At 37.4% G+C, this 20,416-nt stretch overlaps 1 protein-coding gene across 1 annotated transcript in view; it reads left to right on the forward strand.

Annotated features, from left to right (window-relative positions):
- Window positions 1–19,612, forward strand: part of SUCLA2 (succinate-CoA ligase ADP-forming subunit beta) — a 46,908-nt gene extending 27,296 nt beyond the window's left edge. Inside the window, exons 7-11 of the mRNA XM_037527322.2 lie at window positions 8,301–8,462; window positions 8,546–8,688; window positions 12,559–12,679; window positions 13,126–13,214; window positions 17,080–19,612. Of these exons, the coding sequence (XP_037383219.1) occupies window positions 8,301–8,462; window positions 8,546–8,688; window positions 12,559–12,679; window positions 13,126–13,214; window positions 17,080–17,154 (590 nt within the window). The 3' untranslated portion in view covers window positions 17,155–19,612. The remainder of the gene's footprint in view (window positions 1–8,300; window positions 8,463–8,545; window positions 8,689–12,558; window positions 12,680–13,125; window positions 13,215–17,079) is intronic.
- The last annotated feature ends 804 nt before the right edge of the window (window positions 19,613–20,416 follow it).

A 20,416-nucleotide genomic window follows, 5' to 3' on the forward strand; every position in this document is an offset into this window, starting at 1 on the left:
ATACCATGAACCATCATCATAGACTCTTGTGCTCTTCCCTCCCATTTTGATCCCTTTCTCTCCCTCTCCCCAAGTGAATATCTCTAATTTAGACTGCTAGTTTTGGCTAGTTTTGTCTTTTTTTTTTTTTTTTTTGCTGATCCCTTTATATGGTTTCCTTGTGTTCCTCCTTTATTTTTTTTCTTTCTGGCTTATTTCACTGAACATAATCCCTTCCAGCTCTATCCATGTTGCTGCAAATGCCATGTGTTTTTTTTTCATTGCTCAATAGTATTTCATTGTGTGTGTGTGTGTGTGTGTGTGTGTGTGTGTGTGGAGAGAGAGCACATCTTCTTGACCCAGTCATCTATTTTTGGGCATTTAAGTTGTTTCCATATTTTACCCATTGTAAATAGTGCTGTGATGAACATAGGAATGCAAGTATCTTTTTGAATTAATGTTTTTGTGTCCTTTGGGTAGATTCCTAGGAGTGGAATTGTTGGGTCATATGGTAGCTCCATTATTAGTAATTTGAAGGCTCTCCACATGGATTTCCATAGTGGTTGGACTAGTTTGCTTTCTCACCAGCAATGTAAGAGAAGAGAGTTCCTGTTCTCCATATCCTTGGCAGCATTTGTTGTTGCTGTTAGTTTTTATGATGTGGGCCATTCTTACTGGTGTGAAGTGATACCTTGTGGTTTTGATTTACATTTCCCTGATTATAAGTGATATTGAGCATTTTTACATGTGCCTGTTGGCCATCAGCATCTCCTCTTTGGAAAAGTGTCCTTTTTGCTCTTCCACCCACAGTTGGACTGGATTCTTTATGTTGTTTTTGTTGAGTTATGTATAAGCTCTTTGTAGATCTTTGATATCAGTTCCTTTTCAGTTTTGTGGAGTGCAAATATTTTCTCCCAGTCTGTGGGATGTCTCTTCATCTTGGTTATTGTCTCTTTTACTTGTGCAAAGAGTACTTTTAATACTTTTATTAAAATATTAATTAGTCATTAAAGAAATAGAATTAACTTGTCACTGTGACAGCTCTTCTTTTGCATGTTTTAAAAGTAAATCAGATTCTGATCATGTCTTCCATGTAGTATTTCTTTAAAATATAAGTTGTTTTATTATAATCTGATTTTCTCTTGATATTTTATATTAACTGCTTCTGCTGTAATTTGATTTATTTGTATTTTTTATTATAAAAATCAATTTTGGTTGATCATTTATATAGTTGTATAAAGAAAAATGAGATAATCTTTTGTGGTTATAGAGGTACTTTATAAAACTAAAAAGTAATTACGCTTTTTAAAGAGTGAGGGTTTAGATAGATTTTAAAACAAATGTACAGTGAAGGAGGGTTATCTTATAAGATAAATATTTTTTGGTTATGTAACTTAGTAATACTGAAAGAAATAGTCCCTGAATTCTTTTCACTTGTGAATTCTATAGCTACATTTTTTCACTAATGGAATTTCTTAATAACTTTTCTCTGTTCAGTTTTTCTTTTCTTTGTATGCATTTATATATGGTTTAGTTGTTTTTTGATTAAGGACATTGTATATTAATCATAGAACATTTGTAAGGTGTTAGAAAATACAGATAGGTAGGAGAAAAGTTAAAACCTCATTACACAATTAATATTTTATGTAATGTTTTCTGTAATTGGGAAATTGTCCATTTAATTATTATATCTTTCCCTTTTTAAACTATTTTCATGTCAATTTTTTCATGTTAAATATTTTTCAAAGAATTTTAAAGGCTTTAAAAATATTTATGCTGAGGCTACCTGGTGGCACAAGGGTTAAAGACACAGTGCTATCAAGCTATTGTCAGCTACTAGAGCACCAATTTGATCCCCAGCTGGCCAGGCCAGGGAGCAACTCACATGGCTCAGCAGACCTCTCCTGTCTTGCCTGCTGCTCCCCTCAGCAGTGTATTTCAGTAGATCCTCCTGTTCTACTCCCCACTCTATCTCTGGTAAATCCTCTCCCCCTTCCCAACCCCCCTTCCACACCTCTGGTCTGCACCCTGGCTATTGTATCCATAAATAAGTTAAAATAATATTTGAAAAAATATTTTTATAAAATCTTTGACATATTATTTTTCATATAGATTTTTAGAAGTAAAATTTTTGGGTCAGTAATAGTATATTTTTGTTAATATGTTTAACATAAGTTTTGATTATTGGTTCAAATTTTGCCATATTGTTTTCAGAAAAGTTGTTCTAATAAAGGTGTTTATTTTGCTGTCTACTTGTGCCAAAATTATTGTTATATTGAATTGAACCCCTATCAAAATTATAGGAAATGATGTTGTTTTTCATTATTTAAGTGGTGGTGTGAATAGTTCATGTTTTCTGGGACATATTTTTTTCTGAGAATTTTCCATTCCTGTCCTTTGGTACCTGTGTTAGTATTTTTTGACTGCTTGTCAGGGCAGGATGGCCACAAAGCAGGTTTTCTGATCTGGCAGATGGGTAAAGGAGTCCTGGAGCACTCGGTGGGTTTCTCAGGCTTTTATTGAGCTGTTACATATAGAGCAGCAACCGAGTACACAGCAGGCAGGGGTGTTGCCAGGCCAGGAGGCCGGTAGGCCTCCAAGCCCCAGCAAGTCTTCACTCTGGGCTTCTCTGGCCTCTTCTCTCTCTCTTTCTCCTGCCTCTGTCCTGCTTCTCCTTCTCTTGGTGAGTATCTCAATACTCCTCCCATGGCCCACAGAAGTAAGAAAGATTGCAACAATATAACAAATACAGGTACCCCATCAGGCAGGGCAATGGTGGGAGGTGGGAGGGCAGAAAAGCCTGAAAAACCATATACCCTACAGTCCACCCCCTCAGGGTTTTCTGCCATACAATCTACATATATACAATTTTTCCTTAACAAATGTATACACTGCAGCCATGGCCCACAATAGAACACAAATAATTCTAGGCAGGGCACCAACCTAGTGGCAAAAGACGACTATTGGCACCAGCAGATGATCCACCACTTCTGCTGCCAAAGTACACTGCTCATTCGAGGTATGGGAACCACTCAGGCATCTGCCGTCACACACCAGGAGCCATTAGGCTTCCTGGCCTTCTCCTGCTATGGGATTGGCCACAAGCCTCACACGGCATCCACCCCCACGATGCACTCACTCTTGGATTGGCGATTCTGTACTCTTTGGGGGTAATCGCCCAATCCTTAGGGTTTTCTGTCTGTGGTCACTCCAACACTGGACTTTCATAGTCACCAATGCAACATGCAGACCCCTGCACTCAGGCCAACCCATTGCACAAGCACATGGGTTGGGGATCCGTGGATACAAGCTCTACACGCGGCCCCTCTTGGGTCCCCTCTTTGGCTGTGGGCTTCACCACAAGCCATGTTCCCAACCCATCCCCCAAGAAGGGTTCCTCAGCTCCTCACCCTCACTCCACAATGAGCAGGGCATCACCCACAGGTGATTTTAAGAGACTCACTGGCCTTCCTTAGCATACTTAGGCTGCTTAGCAGCCGCTCCGGGCTTCCAAATCTCAGCACCAGCTTTTGCCTATCTAAGTTGACTTTTCCTCTGCCTGGCTGCTAGGCAGTACACAGGCTACTCCTGGCCACCCAGGCCCACTGGCCACCCCCAGATTCCCATCTCCTGGGGTATACAAACAATACCATCCTCCCCCAGGGTCCCCAAAGCAGAACATTACCCTGCCAAAAAATTCCTCCACCTTCTGGCGGGATTGTAAGTCCAAGTCCATCAGTCTGTTCCTGCATCAGCACTGGCGAGCTCTGAATCATGGTCCTTTCTTCCCCGAAGATTTGCTACCTCAGGGGTCATGGGCTGGTCCTCGCAGGCCATCTCCTCTTCCACTTGAGGTCTTGTCCCACAGCTCCCTGACCTTGTCCACCTCCTATGCTCCTGCAACATCCTTAGCTCTTCCTGCAGCTCCTGGACCTTGGTCATCTCCTGTGCTGCCATGGCACGTCCAGCGTTATCACAGGCAAACATAATCTGCTACTCTTCAGTCTCTCCTGACGTCTTTGGAGGGCTCCATACCTGTCTGCATAGGATCATCCTGTTGACTTACGCCAATTGTTGGGGCAGGATGGCCACAGAGCAGGTTTTCTGATCCGGCAGATGGGTAAAGAAGGAGTCCTGGAGCACTCGGTGGGTTTCTCAGGCTTTTATTGAGCTGTTACACACAGAGCTGCAACAAGGTACACGGCAGGCAAGGGTGTTGGAGGCTGGTAGGCCTCCAAGCCCCCTGCAAGTCTTCACTCTGGTCTTCTCTGGCCTCTTTCTCCCTCTTCTCTCTCCTGCTTCTCTTTCTCTTGGTGAGTATCTCAGTACTCCTCCTGTGGCCCACAGAAGTACATAAGACAGTTTGCAGCAATATAACAACTGCAGGTGCCCCATCAGGCAGGGCAATCCTAATGGTGGGAGGGCAGAAAAGCCTGAAAAATCATTTACTCTACACTGCTGTAACAAATTACTACAAGTTAGTTAGCGTAAAATAATGGAAATTTATTCTCTCACAGTTTTGGAAACCAGAAGTTCAAAATCCATATCACTTGAATACACGATGTCAACAATTCCATGCCATGGAAAGACTTGTAGGGACAATTCATTTCTTGCTTTTTTCTAGCTTCTTGTAGCATTCCTTGATGTTTGCTTCTTTGCAATTTCTGCATCTTTGGTCACATTGCTGCCTCCTTTTCTGTGTGCATCTCTCTCTCTTTCTCTTGTAAAGGCTCATGTGATATCATTTATAAGGCCCACCCATATGATCCAAGATAATCTTTATTTCAGATCCTTATTGTAATCATATCTATAAAAAATTTACCATATAAGGTAACATTCATGGATCTTATGAATTAGGACCATTTTTTTTTTTTAAAGATTTATCCATTTATACAAGAACTGGGGTATAGGTCAGATTTGCGGGAGGGTGAGGCCTTTGTTTATTTTTGAGTATTACTTTATATACATGGCTCAAAATTAAAAAAAATATATATATATTTTTTCTATCAATTGTGTGCCTTTAACCTGAAATTTTACTTTCCCCCATCCCTTCTCTACTCGTTTTTCAGTTTCTTGTGTTTTTGTCACCATAAAAACAAATGTAGGCTTTCTTTTTTTGATTTTAAGATTTATTTATTTATTTTATACAAGAACCGGGGTACAGGCCAGATGCGCGACAGGGTGAGAGGACCCACCAGAGACAGAGCGGGGAACAGAACAGGCAGACTGATGAAATTCACTGCTGAGGGCGCGACAGGAGAGGTTTGCTGCACCATGTGGGCCCCTTGCCGGCAGACTGGGATTGAACCAGCGCTGCAGAGGCTGCGGACAGCTTCACAGCATGGCGCTCAACCGCCTAGCCACCAGGGGAGGCCCTAAGCTTTCTTTATTATTCCTCTTACAGAAAAGATTGCATACTATATACATTTTGCACTTTGCTTTATTCAGCTAGTAATATCTTGGTGGTCTCTCTATGTGTGGATTCTATTTATTAAGGATGATAATCTGTTGTCTGACATTTGATACAAATATCTTTCCTTTTTTTTTTTTTTTTTTGTGGGACCCTCACTGGCGGCCGGGGATCAAACTGGCACTGCAGAGGCTGAGGGCAGCCAGTGCTCAACCGCTGTGCCACCAGGGAGGCCCTTCATACAAATATCTTTCAATGTTTATCCAGTGTTATTTAATTTTTTTTTTGGCATTGTAGGGTCAGGAATGGACACAGTGCAGGTTTTCTATGATCTAACAGACCGGGTAAAGGAGGAGTCAGAGCCCACAATGGCTTTTTGCAGGCTTTTATTGGGGTTTACCAGGTACACATCAGGCAGGGGTACTGGGGGCCGGGAGGCTGGCAGGCCTCCCAGCCCCCAGCAAGTCTTCACTCTATCTGGGCTATCCAGCATTCTCTCTCTCTCTCTCTTTCTGTCTGTCTGTCTCTCTCTCTCTCTCATACTGAAGTTTTTTTGTTTTCTTATGTACACAGATCTCAATTTGACATCTATTGCTCTATGGTGAGAGGTTTTTTTACCCCAAGAAAAAAATAAGATGTATTTTCTTTTTTCTCTCTAAAGGATTATTTATGCATACAAGAGCTGGGTACAGGCCAGAAGAAGTGAGGGGTGAGAGGATTCACCAGAGACAGAGTGGGGAACAGAACAGGCAGACTGACTGAAATACACTGCCGAGGGGAGCAGCGGGCGAGTCAGGAGAGGTCTGCTCGCCATGTGGGTTGCTCCCTTGCCGACTGGGGATCGAACTTATGCTGCAGAGGCTGCGAATTGCTTCATAGGTTGTGTCCCAACCCCCTGCGCCACCAGGGAGCCTCTAAGATGTATTTTCTTTATGTCGCACCTACTGTATATGTATACAATACATATGTATAATATAACATGTATTTGTTTATCTATTTATTATGTATAAGTAATAGATAAAATATATGTATTACATATAAAAATGTATTTCTATAAATAAATTTAAGAGGATATATAAGACCTACATAAAGTAAGTAAGTCTTACTTAAAAAGATACAAATCAAGACTTACATATGTGGAAAGACAATGTATTTCTATTTGGGAAAAACAACTAGAAAGATGTTAACATTTCCCTAAATTTCAGTCTTTATGTGCTGGGAAATCTGATAAGGGAATTTAAAGGCTACCTAACAATAGGAGTTAGTAATTTGATATCCAGGTACCCATAGAAGGCCCATTGATTCAGGGAATTTGTGCTCACATGGGACAGTAGAGCAGTTTTCCTGATTGAGAGTTAACCTGTTTTCACAACATTTCTTTTTCTTTTTTTTTTTTTTTTAATTTATTTATTTTTTTTCAGAGAGGCATGTTTTATTTATTTATTTTGTTTGTTTGTTTGTTTTGTTTATACATGCACTGAGTACAGTCAGAAGCGCGGGAGGGTGAGAGAATTCACCAGAGCGGGGAGCAGAGCAGGCAGAAGGACCGAAGTACACTGCTGAGGGGAGCAGCGGGCGGCAGGAGAGGTCTGCGCGCCATGTGGGATCCTCCGCCGGTGGCCGGGAAGCAACTGGGGATCGATCCGGCGCCGCAGAGGCCGCGGGCAGCTTCGCAACCCAGCGCTCAACCGCTGCGCCACTGGGGAGGCCCGATTCACAACATTTCTTAAGAGTTCCTTGATTGTAGACTAAAAGTAAAGTGTGAAACGGGGGCCTCCCTGTAGCCTAGGGGTTAAGTCTCAGAGCATTACCTCTATACCCTGAGTTCCATCCCTGGCCAGGGAGCTAACCCACATATGGCGCAGTAGACCTCTCCAATCTCGCCTGCTGCTCCCCTCAGCAGTGTATTTCAGTAGATTCACCTTATAGGTTAGGACATTGGGGTTACAAAGAAGTGACTTGCCCAGGGATACATGGCTAAGGGTGGAGGTAAGCTGTGAACCTCAGCAATCAGCTACAGAACTTATGCTCTTAGATATGACACAGTTGTATGACAGGGATATTTTGGGCAAAAAGTAGTATATAGGCAGTATTGGAGTAGAAGTGATTAGAGGAGGCTTATCTTTTAGTAAGCTGTAACAATAGCTTACATGGAGAAGGTAACAAAGGCTATAAGAACTAATGAGCGGTTTTTATTTTACAAATGAGTCCAAACTCAGGCTGATCAAATAAATACATGTATTTCTCACAGTATCTTTATATATTTTGAATCGAGGCATTACACAAATATAGACTGTGTAGCTATAAACATATATAGATTGATAGGTTACACTTACAAGGTACATAATAAGTTTCAAGAATATTTTTTAAAAGAGTATCTCTTTTGGTACTAAGTTGCTATATGACAAGATAGAAATTAATTTGGGAAAATTACCACAGTATTCTTTAAAACAATAGTTTAAGGACAATTAAATTTAGAATTATTTCCTTGGTGTACATTTTTTTTTTTTTTTTAGGAATGTGTCTATTGCATAGAATGAAATAGTTCTCTTTAATTGTACTGGTTTAATTGTTTGAATAATTGCAAGCTAGGCTTTAGACTTATTTTTCCAGTAATGCTCTGAAAACAGAATGATGCAAAAGCAGTGCATTTGAATGGAATCACTTAAATAGCTTATACCAATACTGTCATCGGGTTTCTGAGAGGCCCACAATAACTAGCCCTTTTTCCTGCCAGAGTTGTAATCAGAATGGTTTCTTTTGCAGGAAACAGTTTGAATTCATTGTGAAAATAAATTGAAATACTTTTGATAAATAACAAAATGTCTTTTTTCCTAAAGGACTTTTGATTAAAGACAGTTTATTGTATGTCTTGAGATTAAGATCACTTTCCTTTTTTTTTACTTCAAAGTGCTGTGCATGGACGCAAAGATCAATTTTGATTCTAATTCATCTTATCGCCAGAAGAAAATCTTTGAGCTACAGGACTGGACCCAGGAAGATGAAAGGGACAAAGCTGCAGCTAAGGCAGATCTCAACTACATCGGCCTAGATGGAAATATAGGCTGTCTAGGTACCACACATTAGATTTGGATTGACTAAGCTTAAGTGACTTTCTTTGTGTTGCTTATACAACCCATTTTCCTCTCTTGATAGTAAATGGTGCTGGTTTGGCTATGGCCACAATGGATATAATAAAACTCCATGGAGGAACTCCAGCCAACTTTCTTGATGTTGGAGGTGGTGCCACAGTCTCTCAAGTAACAGAAGCATTTAAGCTTATCACTTCAGATAAAAAGGTATGGGTGGGGCTTATGTTTTAGAATTTGAATGTTGAGAAATAATTTGATCAATCAGTAAATGTGATTATACTAGTTGCATATTAAAATTCAAAAGACCTCAATAATTTGGTAAAGTTACTGAATTCAATGCTGTAAAAGGTAACTAGAAAAAAAGAATAAAGTTCCCCTTTGAGATTTAGAGAACCAGGTAAAGAAATACTAGGTTTAAATAATAGCATATATGGTTGTGATGTGGAAGTGGTGCCATTACTATACAAACATTTTCTGGAGATGTTAGTTGACTGCATAATTTGTACCTATAAACTTTTTTGCCTTATTCAGAGATAAAATGTACTTTATTTCTCTTGTTTAATAACTATTCATAAAAATAATCATTTTATTGGAAGCATATTTGTAGTTTCTTTTGTCATAAACTCTAAAAGCAGATTATGATCTAGTTAGCTACCTATTGAGTACTTGCTAAAGTGAACTAGAAATTGAGCTATTTTTCTAAGCCTGGCTTTTACAGCCTACATATAAGAATGGAGAAAAGCATATGAAGAGTATTGGGGACCGACAAGAAGTGCATTGTCAGTTGGAAATAGAACATGAGCCTAGGGTGACAATGTGGATAGCATTGAAGTAGCTATATGCTTATTATGTCTCTTTGTATTGGGCAATGTGCTTGGGTCTGAGAATACATGGTCCTTTCCCTCAAGGCATTTATAGTCTTACTGAGGTGATAAACTGAATGTAGTACTATGGAAGGATAGATTAAAGCTGATAACTGGAAGAAACAGAGTGGCCTTTATTGAATGGGTGATACTTTGAGATGTTTGGAGAAATGAATGAGTTAGGCAAGTAAGCAAAACCATGGAATCCAGAAAGGCCCACTCTGTTCATGTAATGAGAAGATGTCTACGTATAAAAATATAACATTACTGGAAAGAGTAGTTAGAGATAATATTAGCAAATTGAGACCACGTTGTAAAGAGCCCGGTATCCAAGAAATTTGGGTTTTAAGCCTTGTGCCTCACCTAGCACCTATACAAACACATAAACCTCTAACTTTATTAAAAGAAAAAATGTTAAGAAGGAACTCTTACAGAGGGTGAAATGGAGAGAAAGATGGCACTGATGAGAGAACAATTTGATTATTATACCTGTTTGTTCAAAAACATGAAGGCAGTGTCAGTGAAAATAAAGCAAAGAAACCTAGTTTAAAGACATTTCTGAGAATCATTAAATTTATTTTTTCTTTTTTTGGGAGGGCCATGGAGAAGGAGTTCATTAGGACTTCTGGCAGGGGAGAATCATTGGGTGATAATCCCTTTCATGCTGCCAGAAACAATGTAGGCAAATAGATATTTCTGGTTAATATATTGAGTTTGGGTTATGGTGACTATATCTAATAGGCATTTCTAAAGATACCATACTTCTTATAATAGTTGGATATATGTTTGTGAGTTCTCAATATATTGAGAAAAGTCACAATGTTAGGAATTGGTGAGATGACCCATGGAAGATGAAGAAACCACTAGTGGAACTCTTCCATGTTGAAGAATTGAATAGAGAAGGACGGTCCAATAGAAGAGATAGTTAACAAGCTGTCATAGTTGCTGATCATGAAAGAGTGGTAACGTTGACAGGTAGCATGTGAAGAATTTTGAAAAGGGGGTAGGTAACAGTGGCAAATGCTATTGGATGATTGGGAAGCTTAGCAAGAATAGTAGAAGGGAGAGGGAATGAAGCCAGGCTGTAATGAATTAAATTGTGATTGGTTATTGAGGGAAGTGGGCAAGTCCAGGAGAGTTTACTCTTTCAGAGTGTTTTTTATGAAAACACATATGGACATAATGCTGTCACTTGAATGAAGGTAGGGTTGAAGAGAACTGTGAGGTGCATGTTTGTTTGCTTATTTGTTCAGAAGACCAAGAAGTTGAGCTATTTATAGCTGGAAGTAGAAAAGAGAGTTGAAGTTGAAGAGTGAGTGTAGCTAAAAGAGTGAAGACCTGGAGGAGCTATATTAATTTGGTGATGAGGTTAGTGTTGGAGAGGGGACTACTCTTTACAGGTGGGGTTATTGGAGAAAGGAGGATCATACAATAAAATTTAGAAAGCTTGGAGTAGGATAGCAGGCTTAGGAAGTGAATGAAGAGCACAATGCAGTGCTCTTGAGGACTTTTCAGGTATTGCTAGTATTTCAGGGATTTTGTTTGCTTTACTTTTTTGCTTTTCTTTGGAGTCAATAAACTAATACACTGGACTCTTTAAAGAATGCTTTTTTTGAACCAGGATGACAGAGGAAGACTGGGTGTGAGAGAGGAATGGGTATGAGAGGATTAAGTATACACATGATAGCATCATTGAATTACTCAGCCACAGTGTCCAGGCTCTAAAGAAAGACAAATTGGGTGATACACTGGGAGATTAGAAAAGGGTTGTGGGACAAGAGGCTTTCAATGAGGAAAAGACTATGTTCGATGACCTTACAGATGAAAGGTATTAAAGACGAAAGGAGAAGAGATTGAGAATGAGAGTCACACATTTGATATTCTGGGTAGGTCAAGGATTTGTCCTTGGTAGTGGTGATTAGTTGAACTAGAGGTATAAATGGCAAGGTAAGGAGTCATTAACTTTAGGGTGAAGTATTATATGATGTCCTGAGTTGAATATTATAACTCTCCAGAATGAGCTTGAAGGGAGGGAGATAATACAGGTGCCCAAGACCCCAATGAATTCTAGTCCATTAAAAATTCTAGACTTTCATTTCTTGAAAATCCAGTCATAATGTAGTAAAGATAAGGAATGCGTAGTATAGCTCAATGTGTATCCACCTTTTTCATGTCTTGACATTCTCAGAAAAGCCGTTTCAATGGGCATAGGAGATGGCGAAGGTTGCTTATAGTCAAGAGTCCTCTGGCCCCCTGAGGTTCCAGTTATCCCAGAATCATCCTTGTTGCATTAGGCTTGAGCATGGGTATCTGTAACCCATTTGCAGCTCAGTTGTTGAGAATGTCTGGTGCAGATGAATGAACTAAGCCTTTTTCCTAAAGATAAATATTTTTTGGGGGGGAAAGGGGAAATGCTGGAAGAATAGTGATTTAGACTATCAGTGTGGTGATGAAAGAATGCTAAATCAAATAGACCTTGTGGTTTGGATGTGAAGTGTAGCCAGGAGTGAACTTAGAGGAAATATTGGTTTACATGAAAAATTGGTTGAGTTGATGAGGATAAATGAAGAGATGATGGTTAATGGACTCTAAATTCGAGATCTTGCACGTGGCATTGTCTTATAACATGATCTAGGGTAGTCATGGTGGTGAGCGACAATGTTTTATAGAAAACAAGTAGATGGATTAGGAGGTCTAGTTCTTATGAGGTATGAAAGAAGGAAATATGAGCCTGGTGTTGAAATTACTTAGGAAAGGGAAAATAAGTTCTGTTGGATATTGGACCTCAAATGATTTTTTTTTTTAAAGATTTTATTTATGCATATAAGAACTAAGATGTAGGCCAGAGGTGTGGGGAGTAAGAGCATTCATCAGGGACAGAGTGGGGAGCAGAACGGGCGGATCTACTGAAATACACTGCCTAGGGGAGCAGTGGGCGAGTCAGGAGAGGTCTGCAGGAGAGGTCTGCTGTACCATGTGGGCTAACTCCCTGGCTGGGGATTGAACCCACACCACAGTGGCTGGCAATAGCTTGATGGAGGTGAGACTTTAACCCCTGCGCCACCAGGGAGCCCCTGATGTTGGTGGTTTGGGAGAAAGTATTTCCATAAAATTATTTTTATTATAAGGCACATGTACAAGTATTTTCTTGAGAAGGAAGGACAAATATTTCTTCTTTTAAAATTTTAATCTATCTGAATTGTTTTATTGATAGGTACTGGCTATTTTGGTCAACATTTTTGGAGGAATCATGCGGTGTGATGTTATTGCACAGGGTATAGTCATGGCAGTGAAGGATTTGGAAATTAAAATACCTATTGTGGTACGGTTACAAGGTGAGTATCAATGATAGCATGCAGTTTTCCCATGAACTAATTGTTTAAAAATTTATAATTCCCGTGAAATATCATTTAAAATACAGTTTTCAAATAACTTTGTCTTTTAAGTGAAAGTATATTACTAATAGGAGATTTAAAAACATGGGTTTTTATAAGTTTTCTAACACTGGGACAAAATTGTAGTTTTGCTTGGTGTAATTTGAAAGACTTTTTATTGTTATGCTTTGTCTTGAATTTCAACTCACCTAAATTACCATGGATATGGCAAAGCGAAATATTTTACAAGCTTTTACAGTATTTTCTTTACTTTAGGAGCATTTATACTAATTTATGGAAGTGTTCCTATGTTGAAATTTCATACTTGCAGCATATTCTGGCAAATGTTTTAAGTGGTTTTGTGTCTATTTTTAAATCATCTTTATATTTGCATAAATCATTTTTAGGTACACGAGTTGATGATGCTAAGGTGTTGATAGCGGACAGTGGACTTAAGATTCTTGCTTGTGATGACTTGGATGAAGCTGCTAAAATGGTAAATGGGCTATGTTACTCTAAGGAAAAATTTGTATGTATAAAAGATTTATAAACACTAAGATTCCAAAATGAACCAGCTAATATTGTTAATTAGTGTTTCAGCTAAATAACACTGTCTAACCCCTTATACTTATCACCCATTTTAAACAGTTATCTGCACCATCTTGTCTCATCTGTGTTCTTACCTTCTACTTCCTCAAGGCTATGATTATTTTGAAGCAAATCTCAAACATTATTTCAGTCTAAATAGATTATCATGTATTCATAAAGGATTGTTAATGATACAGAAACATTGTTTCATTTGGGATGATGGTGTTATGTTTATATTTTATAAAAAAAAATAAGTGTTAACATCCCTGATTCTCTCAATAGTTTTTGGCTAAGCTTTTTTGTTAGAATTAGGTTCAGAATAAGTCTTCTTATTGTAACTGTCTAATGTAACTAGGTTTCTTTTAATCTATAGGTTCTCCCTTTTTTTTTCTTTTCTGAAGTTTATTTATGGTGGTCTTGTAGTGTTTCCCATAGAATGGATTTTAATTACTGTTTCTCAGGGGTTTCTTTTATTTATTTATTTATTAAGATTTATTTTATTTATGAAAGAACCAGGGTACAGGCCACATGTGCGGGAGGGCGAGAGAATTCACCAGCGACAGAATGGGGAGCAGACCAGGCAGACTGCTGAGGGGAGGAGCGGGCGAGACAGGAGAGGTCTGCTCGCCATGTGGGTTGCTCCGAGGCTGGCGGGGATCAAACCTGCACTGCAGAGGCTGCGGACAGCTTCACAGCAGTGTGCTCAACCGCCTGCGCCACCAGGGAGGCACAGGGGTTTCATTTAAAATGTTCCTCTGCCCTGTATTTTCCTGTAAAATGGTAGTTCAGTTTATGGGCTTGATTCTATTCACATAGGATTTTGAGGAGCAAGGAGCAGGAATATTTTATAGTTGATGTATGATTCTAAGGGTCTGCATTTTCCATTTATTATGTTGAAATACTTATAAAAAGTAACCTTTCTGTGTATCAACTGTTACTATTTTGCATAGAAAATGGAATAATTACTGAATTTTTATTTTTTGTTGACTAGTTTTCAAAATAAAGAGGTTATTTCCTTATGTCCTACAAAGGTTACTAAAGCTCTTTTTGTTTCTTTTTGTTTTTAGATGTGGGTATGTGTGCATTCTGTGCATATGCACACAGTATCTTAAACTCATGGTTAAACATACTTGATATGCTTTAATCCATCTAAGTTATTCTTATTGATCCTCCAATAAACCCATCTTTGATCAGTGGGAACCTCTTTTTCAAATTGACTCTTAAGTCCTATCCCATGCTCTCTGATATACTTTCTAATATAATGAGATATTTCAGGTTCATCTTTATGTTTCCTGCTCCAGGCCTGGAATCATCCAAATGGTGTTTAGACTCTAAGCTGCCACACTTTGGGATTTAAGGGTACTCATACCTACTGGAATATTCATTGTAGACTTTTTGAATGACAAATCTAAGAAAATGTCTATTTTCAATGCGATAAATACATCAGTACATAGTGATATTTTCAGTGCAAATCCTGGAGTACAGGTTTTGTCTGATTTGAGATCTATTTCTCTTTTCTCCCATGCCATACTAACATAAATATTCATTTGCTTTGTCCCTCAGTACAGACATGACAGTTTTATGGAAACAATACAGTGTGATTACTGAAAGCAGTTTAAGATTTTTGTGTATCATTCTATCTGTCCTTTGGAGTATTTCACACACTTATTGGATTTTAAAATTCATGTGAAATAGTTAACTGCTTTATATAAAGCTTGGTTTATTATTTTTTAAGGCATAGTTGTAAAATTTTTTTGTTTTATATTACATAAATATTTATGTGGCTCCAAAGTTAAAATGACAAAACAAGGTATATTTAGAGTATCTAATTTTTATACCAGTTCCTGTTTCTTTCTTCACCATAGGTGATAAGATTTTTTTTAAAAGAAGTTTTTGGTTCATCCCTTTTACTATTTTAGAACATTAGGAAATAATGTATATACACATTTACATATATTGTATGTATATACGTGGGCATGTGTATATATGTGTAAATATACATATATCACTCTGCTTTCCCATGTTATATAATAGTAACCTTCATTTTACCTTGTTTCTTTTAATCAACAAATATATCTTATGCATATGCCTTAGTAGAGAGAAAAAAAAGTTTCCAAGTGAAAACTTGAGACTCTTTCCCATCTATGTTTAAAGACATTTCATGAAGTCCTTTTTGTGGCTCTGTGGTTTAATAATATGGTTTAATTAATAATAATAGACTTTTGGGATATGCTGATGTCCTATGGGATGTCATTTCATAAGAATAATAAATTTCTTATTGCCCTTCTTTGGAATATACTTTGGGAAACTACTTATTAGTAAATAAAATTCAACTGCAGTTTAGAGGCATTTATAGTAATCCTGAGTTTATTTTTATTTTGTTTCTTTAGGTAGACAGGATCTCATATCCTTAATTTCTGGAGACAGAAATGATCATGAAATGTAAATTCATAACTAAATAGGTCCTAGCCTTCTGGTAGGCATTTCAGAAAGTAGAATAGAAGCAGGAAGCCTAGATCTGACCAGGAAAGAGAGAAGTCTTTTCTTTTAAAGGAGGTGTGGGAGAAATTAGAGAATGGAAGAGAGTGATAGTGGAGCTTGTAGAGATTCTGCTAGTGTAGTAATTGTGAGGTGGAGGTTACAGAAAGCTTATAATTTGCCTCTGGAAATAAACTTGGTTGCCTGAATTAAGAAAAGCTTAGTGGACAAGAAAAGAAAGAATCAGAATCTTGATTAGATACATCATGAAAGATAAAAGAAAAGTTGATTTGTTATTGTAGTTTTGTACTGAGTATGGAAATCATGACAATCTTAATATCATATGATGATGGTGTTAGCAACTGCTACCATTTATTTTTTTTATTGTACATGCAATCCCTAGCCTTTTCTCCCAATTATTAGGTCATTTAATATGAATTTGATGATATAACATCTGTAGATGAGGAAACAGAGACTAGATAAGTGATAAATAAATTTATTTATTTTATGATCTCATGTCACAAGCATCAGAGTAGGGATTTGAACCCAATATACATAACTTTAACCTTCTTTTAATTGCTCTCCTGGGTAGGAGAGAAGCTGGATAGGAACCAGCTGGATATTCTCTGAAAGGTTGTAATGAGGGCCTTGGAATTCAGGCTGACAATTGTTAACTTACTGATAGAAAGTAAAATACCAGTGCACTGACATATTCCCATCCCAATACTCTTAAGATTGTATACATTTTTTTAAACCAACTTGTGTTTAGATATTTTTTGCATTGCAGAGTAGCAAACTAAAATACTCACTTTTTGGTCTGTAAGATAAATACAGTTTAGACAATAAAAACAAGGTGTGTACATATTTCAGATGGATATAGTCAGTACTTGCTCATTATATATGAGTTAAAATTACAAAAAGTTATTAAAATTTATATATGTATATTTATATGTATAAATAATTAAGGTATTAGATACTGTATACAATCAGAATCAATACCTTCTGGTTACTTATATATTATTATAAGTTAATTTATGTTAATGTGTATTACTTATAAGTTGATATATATAAATAATCAGAAGGTATTGAAGTGTGGGTTATCAAGAATGTCAGATTTGACTATCTTTTGAGAGTGGGAAATGCTTGTAACAGTATGAACTGAGTTATAACAGTGTCAGCCCAGATGTCTTAAATGAAAAAAAATTGAACATGCATTAATTTCACATTTACCAGGAGTTTTGACTTTATGTTTCTGTCAAAAAAAGAGACAAAAAAACTTTGTTTTTTCCTCTCAGGTTGTGAAGCTCTCTGAAATAGTGACCTTAGCCAAGCAAGCCCATGTGGATGTGAAATTTCAGTTGCCAATCTGAACAGAGAACCTATTGGATGGCTGAAGGTGTTAAATGTGCTATAATCATTGAAATACTGTGTTCTGTATTATATTGTTCCTTTTCTCTTTAGTAATAAAGAGATTGTAATTGCCATCTAGATACAAAAACTTTTTAAAGCATTTGGTCTGCATTTAATTCTACTGGTCAGCAGGAGCTGTTTGTATAAAGAATATGTAATGCAGTTATCTAGTTTCTTTTGTTACAACCTTCTTTTTCACTTCTATAGAATGTCACTTGCAATATGCCAGTTTACTATGGTTGGCTGCAATATTCTTCATTGATCAAGTCCGATGAATAAAATAAATGTGAAGATAAAGCTATTCTTTAGTGTTAGAAATATGGCAATATCTAATAACTAGCCCTATTAGAATAATGTATTAAAACAATGTTTTATATAAAAAATGTTTATCTTCAACACCAAATACCTAATTAAATTTATCAATCACTATTTATGAACAGAGCTTTCAAGCACTCCCAGAATATTATGTTAAGTATTTTAGTGAAGTGACTTGTTAATTATTTGAATGTTGTTTTAATCATTACCAAAAGCTGATAACTCTAAGTCTTTGTGATGATGTGGTGTTAAGAAAAGCCTGTAGGTTTGTATCAAATAAAGGTATATTTCTGGATGGTTTTACTTATATGTGGGATATAGGGAAACCAAACAAAAAGTCAGAGGAAGACAAACCTTGAAAGTTGATCATAGATCTGAGACATCCAGGAGGGGAGAGGGAGCGAAAGGTGGAGGAGTGAAAACAGGAAGGAGAAGGGCACACTGGACTATGACTGAGGCTACCCAAAGGGGATATGGTGGGGAGGGAGCAAAGGGCAGAGGGGGGTCCAATGGAGAATTGCTGGGGCTTTGGCTGTGGGTGTGGTGAAATGACCTACATTTGTAGAGGTGTGGACATATACTGTGATGTAATCAACATTATCTCACTATAACAACAACAAAAAGAATTTGGGAGGAAGCACATAAAGGTATATTTATGAGAAATTGGAAGACATAATTAACAATGTCATTTTAAGTTAATAAAATCTATGTGATCTGGATTATACTTTTTCTTCATTAAGTAAACAGTAGAAATTGTATGTTCATCATTGCATTAAACGCCTCTAGGAAAGATTTGTACATCATGTACTTGGCATGTCATTGCATATTTTAATGCCACCTACAAATATTTAACTTCAATTTTGCTATTTATGTGTGTGCCAGAGGGCATTTTAAAAGTTCACACCTATTAAGGAGGAAAACAAGCAAAACCAAAAAGGAGAAACTAATACAACCCTGGCTGGGCATTGAACTTAATATTTTGGTGTGAGTTGTTTTGTCTGGCAAAGAATTCTATTTAAAGAAATTTAAAATCATGGGTGTAAATGTTAGTAGAAGGGGGTCAGGTGTGCAGGGCTATAATTAGAATCTTGCTCTTTTGTCCTGTTGAAATGTAAAACGGTGAGAAAGTCCTGTGGTAAAATCAGTTTTCAGATTTATGTAATGTGTAGTGGTAAGAACGAAAATAAGATTTAGGGGTTTGCAGTATAAAATGAGGAAAGGTGAAAGGTTGTTAAATCAATTTTTGCTTAAAAGTTTGATTTAAAATGAGGTGAAAGTGAAGGGCTAAAATAATGGTTTAAAAAGTTGATGGCCAAATTGACAACCTTAAAAGAAGAGAAAACAGATATGAACGGGTGTTTGAACCAATGTTAAACGCAATAAAAAAGAGGCTTGAGGTAAGAGACCTGTGTCCTTGAGTGCCAGAATTTGACCTACCTTCTGAATGTTCTGAGAATTGAGGCTATGGCAGTTTTGTTCTTTTCAGAAAGCTAGTACTGTCAACCATTTTTCCACTCTGAAGAAATAGAAAGTCGTTATTCATGATTTTGCCTCATGAGGATCTAAGGCGATGGACTTTTTTTTTCTTCACAAGTAATCAGCGTCTTCCTATTTTTCGTTTCTTTTAATCTTGTGTATATGTTTTTTGTTGTCCTGTGTATTGCATCTCTTTCATGTTTAGTGAGGAGGGAGTTTTGTCAGGCATACTGCCTATAGTAGCAGCCGTTCTGAAACAAAAAGAGTAGAAAGGCTGACCTTGCTACGATCCTGTCCGTTATCAAGAATCCTATGAGCTGGAAGGGGTCATGCTCAGTGAAATAAGCCAGAAAGAAAAAGAAAAATACCGATAGTTTCACTTATAGGAGGAATGTAGAGGATTCAAATAAGGAATTGGGGGGAAAATAATTATAATAAAGTGAAAATCAAATTCAGCAAGCAACTGTAAGGCAGAGACAGTCTGAAGTGGGGGAAAGACGGAGAGGAATAGGATCCAAACGGGTGGGAAGAGCACAAGGGATCGTGGTGATAGTTCACAGGTGAACTGGTGGTGGGAATTTCACAGGGACTGTAATCGAGATGAGAAAGCATGCATTGTACAAAAATGAAGAATGATGTAAAAAAATATAAAATGAAAAATATAATCAAAAAAATCCTCAGTTCAAGGAAAAAAAAAGAATCCTATGAGGAAAACAGTTAAACACTGGTGGGGAAATGAACAATATTTTTTTTTACAACGATATTGTTTAAACAATAAATAGATTTTAGGACAAAGCTGATTTATAGTGCTATTTGTATCAGTTGATTGGCTACAACTGTGTGACTGCAACAAAATGTTCATACTCACCCATTTTTGGCTTTGTTTTTCATTGTCTTCGCAGTTATAAAACTGTAAGCATTAAGATTTTTTTTTTGTAGTCTGCTTACCTGGTCCAGTGGCTCTCAGTTATCCATGTACCTTGGGGGGAAAAAAAAATCATACTTGCTAAGTTTTTTATATCTTACACTCAGGGATTCTAACTCAGTTGATCTGGCAACACACATGGTTAATAAACTCCTTAAGTGGTTCTTTGAAAAACACTGGAATAGGAAAGGGGCAGGGAGAAAATGAAGGTGTTTTATGCACCTGCTTTGTTTATTTCACTCCAGGATAACTCATTTTAGTGGTTCGCTCCACACCTCAAATGCTGTGTCCACTTGCTCTAGAAATAATAATTGTGTGAGAATTCATAACTGGCTCCCTTTGGATTGCAGCAGTTTAATGTCCTTTAGATACTCAGTAGATAATACCATTTTTTTATACCTTAGTACAATGCTAATCAAAGTTCCTGTCTCTGAAGCTATTTTTTTTTTTTAACAGATTTGTGATCAGCTAAGGATCTTCAGCCAGAATGTAAGCCACTTACGTCA

The sequence above is a fragment of the Talpa occidentalis genome, unplaced genomic scaffold (assembly GCF_014898055.3).
Source record: "Talpa occidentalis isolate TD23 unplaced genomic scaffold, MPIMG_talOcc4v2.1 talOcc4.5, whole genome shotgun sequence".
Taxonomy (NCBI): domain Eukaryota; kingdom Metazoa; phylum Chordata; class Mammalia; order Eulipotyphla; family Talpidae; genus Talpa; species Talpa occidentalis.